The 6,845-nt window shown below is 43.1% G+C and overlaps 1 protein-coding gene across 1 annotated transcript in view; it reads left to right on the plus strand.

Moving 5' to 3' along the window:
* Window positions 1-6,315, plus strand: part of Ssbp2 (single stranded DNA binding protein 2) — a 282,752-nt gene extending 276,437 nt beyond the window's left edge. The window contains exon 18 of the mRNA XM_055625331.1: window positions 5,726-6,315. Within this exon, the coding sequence (XP_055481306.1) occupies window positions 5,726-5,755 (30 nt within the window). The 3' untranslated portion in view covers window positions 5,756-6,315. The remainder of the gene's footprint in view (window positions 1-5,725) is intronic.
* Window positions 6,316-6,845: the final 530 nt, after the last annotated feature.

Consider the following 6,845-nt stretch of genomic DNA (forward strand, 5'->3'; position numbering starts at 1 on the left):
GTGTGTGTGTGTGTGTGTGTGTGTGTGTGTGTGTGTGTGTGTGTGTGTTTATCATAAGGCCTCTCGTTGTAGTTCTAGCTGACCTAGAACTTCTATGTTAACCTGGCTGGCCTTGAACTCACAGAGATCTGTTTGCCTTTGTCTTCCAAGTGCTGTCTTACGTGCTTTTTACATAAAGAAGATTTGGCTGAATATTTGTTGCTACAGGACTTAGAAAATCTTATTTTTCAGAGTTGATTGATACTTCTGTTCTATAATCATCAACACTGAGAATGTATTTCACACACGTGTGATAGAAGATAGCTGATGTATGTTTAGGACCATCTCATAAATTGTCTGTAAAACTCAAGCAAAAGTCCAGTTACTCATTTTTATAGCAACAGGTTGCCAACTCAAACAGCAGTTTTTTTTTTTTTTTTTAATTAGCCATCATGTAGCGATTATTATCCTAAAATATACTAACTTGATACTTACATGCTAGTGAATGACTGGAGGAAAATATTAAAAAATTTTGTTTTCCATAATTATTGTATTTATAAAGGCAGAAAATTTTGTATATATGGTGAAAACAGAACTGGTATGTTCTGAGCTGAGCTGCTGCCTGGTGTGGTAGCACAGGAACTGCAAAGTCCACGTGGCTGCTCAAAACCAAGGCCTCAGCCAGCCTCACCGTGCGCTCCGCCTGGCGCTCCAGAACTGCCTCACACTCAGCACACGTTTGCTTTTGACTTTGCACTAATTTTTGGTTACTGTATATTCAGAAAAAGAATTTCCTGTTGCTAAATCCCTGCTGTGTTTGCTTCCTTGGCCCCACCTGGAGTCACAAGCCAGAGTTTGTAAAGCTGTGAGCCCAGGTGATGAGCAGGAAAGGCAGGGCAGTGGAGAGACGTTGAGCTGCAGTTAAGCAGAAGAAATAAATGAAAGATAATGATAATATACAGTGTATTCCCCAAAGGCCAGGAGGGAGGACCTTAATGTCTTCACTGCAGAAAAATGCATTATTTAAGGACATAGGTATATTTAGCCCCATTTGAACTTTCTATAATATAGTATGAAAATATTACATGGTGATACATAAATATATTGTGTCACTTTTTAAATTAAAATATTTTAATAAATGCTAGGGTTGATATAAATTGGATATTTCAAAGGTCAGAGGAATTATTAGTTAGAGATTGGAAGTAAACGTTTTGAAGGTAGTTCCATGTGACTTTAATGAAGGGCATGAACAAGAGGCATCCTCTCCTCGCTTCTCATATTTGTTGGTGCTACTGTTCTTGACCCTTACAAAGGTGACACAAACTAGGGGAGCAGAGAATCACAGAACAGAACTGTGAGCAGGGTAAGCCCTGCTCACACTTACCAGCAAGCTGTGTCCAGCAGAAGAGCCAGTCCTCCTGGACACTTAGAGCAGGAGGGGCTGAGGACAGCTGAAGCAGCCCAGCTGCCCTGAGCTCGAAAGGAGGTGCAGTGTCAAGTCAAACTCCTGGCAGAACTGAAAACAAGGCTCCTGGTTTCTCCTCCTGCCTCTGTCCTGGCCCCAGCAGGAGGGATCAGGAAGGGAAAATAAGTGGATAGCAGCCAGAGACACTGGGTCACCACCTGGCTGATGGTTAGAGAGACTGAACACGGGGCGGGGGGCGGGGGGGATGATTGACAGCCCCTGCAGGCAGGAGGAGTAAGTCTGTGCTCAGTCATGCTGGCTGCGCCGTCCTCTGCTCTGTCTAGTAAGGAGATGTCACTGTAGCTGGTGTCGTTGTTATCTGTGTCTTCCTTTATATTACCATGTTTTTTATTGTGTAAGAATTTCATGTATGCATATAATGTGTTTTGATCAAATCTACCCCCCTTCACTTCCCTCTAATTCTTTTCTGTCCCCCACCCCCATGTTCCCCTGCCCACTCTGTGCACTCAGTACTGTCTCTATGTAAATATTACCACACGTTTTGTTTATATATTTTACAGTAGGGCCAAGCAGTGAAAGGAGGGGGAAGATAGACAAGAGATTCTGTGTTGACAGACATTGGATTGAAGGAAGTGATAGAACTAGGGATCTCCAATGACTTTAGTGCAAAGTAACTGAGAAAATGTGGAACTGCTTAGTGCATTCAGGAATCCCAGTTCAGATGTTCAAAGTCTAGATCCGAAGGCTGAAAGCACATGTACTTGAGCAGTCTGACTTTGAGGATCTGTCAGTCTTTCCCTAGAAGTTAAACCATGAAGAGGCCAGCGTAAGAGGGAACAACTCTGTGGAGTTTACTGTATACTAGATAGTGCCCAATTCTCTTCCTACACGCTACTTCATTAATTATATCAAAACCAAAATGCCAAAGGCCAGAGCCAGCACAGCACGCATGATTGGCAGAGCAAAATGAACAAGACTCTTTCAAGAAGCAAAGCTGCCTCCTCGTGTTCAGAGGCTGTAAATATTTGGTTTTGAAGGTGCCGATACAAAGAGTTCAGATGAGAAGTCAGCAGTTGGATTAATTTGTTGCATTAATTTGGAAAACTGTTTCCTTGTGACCTTAGTCTATATAATCAGATGAGTGCGTGCTATTAGATTTTGACAGGCTGGTCACAGCCCTCCCTCTCTTCTTCATTGTCTAGCTCTGCCGTGTCTTGTAGTCACATCAACATTCAAGTCATTTCCTGTTGTATTCAGAGGAGAAGAACTGTTCCTTACTATTGTGCTCATTACGAAAACAAAATATTTATAGAAACCGAGACTTAGAACATGGTGTGATCTAAAGTATCCTTCAGCCAAATTTTATGTCTGATTCTGTGGAACATTAATTAGATGGTAAGAAGGAAAACAAATGCCATGAGTTCATACTAGGACTTGCTATCTCAAAAACAGATAAAATATGTATATATTTAAAATAATAGTTTTACATTCCCTAAGACAAACAAGAGTGCTGTCAATAGATAAAGGGGCATTTTATCCTCTGAGGAAAACCAGACTAGCTGAATAGTTTCAAACAGTGCAAGCTGGTATCACAGCACGGTGGCATAAACCTAACTGTGTGTCATGTGTACTGATGTAACAGCACAGCAGAAATGGAGTGAGCCCACACACCGGGAATAGCCTGTCTCTTAGTATGGACTCACCCTCCCTCCCGGGAAGGGGTGGACTGCTTCCTCAGCACTCTGAAGAGTGTGATCGGTGGAATGCTCCTCCTTGTTTGCATTCCAGGAACTTTTCTAGAGTGTTATAGCTCCCTTTAGTTTCATTTTCTTGAAATAGTTTCAGTAATAGAAAGGGGACAGTGAGCAGTCTACGCCTGAGGAGAGCATGTGACACAGCACAGGCGTGAACGTACCCTGTTTTGCGCCAGAGACAGTCACATGTCAGTCTGCAGCTCTGTGTGCTATGCAGAAACTAACTTCATTAACTTCTTGTAAGCTCTGTGAGGTTTATTTCTTGGAGCTGATGCCTCGGTCCTTTCTGACTGAGCCTCACCCTCAGTTTCTCTGCACCTAATTTTCCCCCCTCAGTTTCTTTTATGGACTTCTTCTAACTTCCCGACACATCAGCAATATTTTTCCTTTCTGTAAGTTTTCTCAAGACATTTTGTCTACCACGTTTTAACAGCAGCTAGCATAAAGGGATAATAATAGCAATAACACACTTGACAAAAGACCATGTGCACATGTCCATCATTGGGCAATGTCTATTAGCATAAACTGTGTTCATATTTTATAGTTCCCCCTAATGCTAAGTGATATGTGGGTGAGCTGGAATGCTACTTAGGAAGAAAGGATTCCAGAGTGTCTTAGATCCAGACCGCCCAGGCTGCACATTCAGTGGAAGGGTCCGTGGCATTTTCCGAATCATTTCCTGTGAGGCTCTGCAGGAAACATCCTTCCTTGAGCTTTAGGTCACCGACACACACCACTCCACACAGCCTTCATTTTAAAGCGGTGCTGGTGATCTGGCCATGCCATTTACATATTTGATTAAAGCTAAACACATGGACATTTTTACTTCTGAACGTTCAGTGGCTGCGTTTCAAGACCTTAGAAGCCACACGCATATGGACCTTATGCTGGCCAGGACAGAGTAGATGTACTCCGTCATCACAGGTTCTTACAGCAGCTACAGGAACTGAGGAAAGCCTGGGCTAACCGCATCCATGCCCACTGTGCTGTCAACACTCACCCTCCAGTTTTCTTACTGCTGGTTCTTGTTTCTGATGATCACTATACGCTACAGTTTATATATAACTACATATAGTTTTCTCATGTCACTGTGAGTAATATATTGCAGCATGCTGAGGTCACTGGTGATCTGAAACCGTGTGTGTGTCACATTGCCATGGGATTGGGTGTGTTCCCTTTTCAGCACAGGGCAGCTCCAAGAATTTCTTATACATGATAGGTGGAATGTGGTTTGCTTTTTTTCATCCTGCCTTTTTTTCTGAGTTAGAATGTATTCTTGATATGTTTTATTCCTTGAGATTATAATACAATTACATCATTTCCCTCTTCCCTTTGTTTTTATTGTCCAGTGCTACATATTATCCAACATAGGAGTCAGTTAAACTACTTAACTAACTTAGCTTCCTTGTGCCAACACAGAGATGAGGCTATTGAGGGACAAATAGGTTCTCCTTGGTGGAAACAGTGCTCTGGGGGTTATGCCCTTATGACTTGTGGCTTAGAGGACGATACCCTGTCACGTGTGTGCTCACTTGGGGACCTCTTCTCATTTCAGTTCATCTGAACCTCCGCTCACACCTGTAGTCCATCCCAGCTTGCCTGGAATTCCCATCACCTCCTTTCTACCAACTTTCTAAAAAGTTATGTCCCACCGCCCACATAGCCACAGGTCCTTATTGTGGAGCCTTTGGACTTTACCCACCTCTCATCCAGAGATGCTTTCATTAGTAGAACACTGAAAGAAATTACCCTTTGAAGTGTTTTTGCAGGTTTTCCACCAAACACTAAAATATTGCGAGGTTCACATCTTAATTTAATTTAGAAACCATTTTCAGCCATAGCCCGTTCCGTCTGTGAGGAGTGCTGGTCTCTACTAGATGGCCCGGCACTGCGCTGTCCGCAGCGCAGCCTCACCCCGTGTCACTTTGTCAGCCTCATCATACTGTTGTGCTGAGTCCCTGCTTTGTGCACTGCGTTAACCCCGGAGTCCTGGCCATGTGTGTGTGCGCACCAGGCATCTGTGCTAACACATTGGAGCATCTGGTGTTCCCGTGAGACTTAGTAGAGCTCTCTTGTGCTTCCTTGCACTGAAAACATACTGAGCACTTTCTGTGCATCTAATCAAGTGTAGAGTTGGAGGATTTTATATTTAATCTTCCCCAGACTCCTTGGTGTTGTCAGAAAAGCTGTGGTAAAGGTGAGAAGACTGAGTTCAGGAAGTCCCCCATTCACTCAGCTATATATAAGAAAGGCCTCAGACTCTCTTCACTGTGATCCTTCCTTGCACTAAAGTTGTCCAGAGTGTTATAAGTGTCTGCAGAATCGTAACCTGACTGAGGAGTGTCTGAGGACTGAGTAATTATCTAAGTCCTGGGGGGAAAAAAATCAGACCTTGTAGAGGAAATAATTTAATTCACAACTAAATGAATCCATATAGACTTCCTCATTACAGCTTCTCACTTTCCTGAGGTGAAAGGAGCATGCCTAAATGTCATAGAAACTAAACTTCGCCATCTAGAAGCACATTGGCATTGCCGCTAACCACTGGGTTCTTCTGTCCCTGCAGTACTCCCCCAGCATGACCATGAGTGTGTGATCCATTGCTGCGTCTCCTCATGAGAACCCTCTCGAGTCAGCCCTTCACAGAACTACTATGGAAGAAAACTACTCATCAGTGGACAGTTACACAAAGGAGTCTCAGTCAGCCAAACCGACCGTTTATTCCTGCTCTCTCCCAGATGTGGTGAAGAAAGCAGGTCCAAATGTGATTCAAACAACTGTATGGAGTGGCACATTAGAATTGCCCTAAACTGAACTGCAAATGATTATCTGTGTATGTATATGTGTGGGAAAGAGAATGTATCGTATATGCACATCTGTATGCACATATACGCATACATGCCTTGACCCACAGGACATTGTAAGACATTATCACATGACATCTTAAGTAGAAGTAAGTAGGGACTTTTATTCCATCCTTTTTTTCACGTTTACATTTTAATTATTAAAGGTTGCTCCTGCCCTTCCCTGAACTATTTTGTGCTGTGTACATCACTGCTTTATATAAGTTATTTTTTAAGGTGAACTCAGATGTTATGGTTTTGTAAATGTCTGCAATCATGGATAGGAATAAAATCGCTTATTTGAGAGCTTTCACTCACGCGTGTCTGGTGAAAGTTGCCTCTGAGCCCAGAGTGAGCCGCGTGCAGAGGCACCGTCGGCCTCCCGTCCAGCCAGGCTCTTGCCCGGTCACCTTGTGCACACAGAGCAGCACTTTGCACCTACGGAAGACACTCCGTCAGCACTCAGCTGGGGCCTCACACACTGTGCTTCTGCAATAACTGTTTTAAAGTGAGTTCTTGCTTGATGAGGCAGAAATCACTCGATAACTCAAATTACCTAGACAGTAGCAATACAGTGACGTGGGTGGTCATATTTTTAGCACCACATTTTCTCCTTAACATGATAAAATCCAAAAGTGATAACAAAACCACCTGATTGAATTTGTGACTTCTCACAGGGATCTAGAGCTAAGTTTGTAATAATACACAGTAAGAAATAGTATCGTTTTTATTCAGAATTCCTATGAACACTTCCACAGAGACATGAAAACAGTCAGTACACTGACTTGATTCAGGCTCTCAGCCCCAGAAAGAAAACAGTCTTAGGACACTAGAGGGTTCCGG

The sequence above is a fragment of the Psammomys obesus genome, unplaced genomic scaffold, assembly GCF_907164565.1.
Source record: "Psammomys obesus unplaced genomic scaffold, mPsaObe1.curated_primary_1811, whole genome shotgun sequence".
Classification (NCBI taxonomy): domain Eukaryota; kingdom Metazoa; phylum Chordata; class Mammalia; order Rodentia; family Muridae; genus Psammomys; species Psammomys obesus.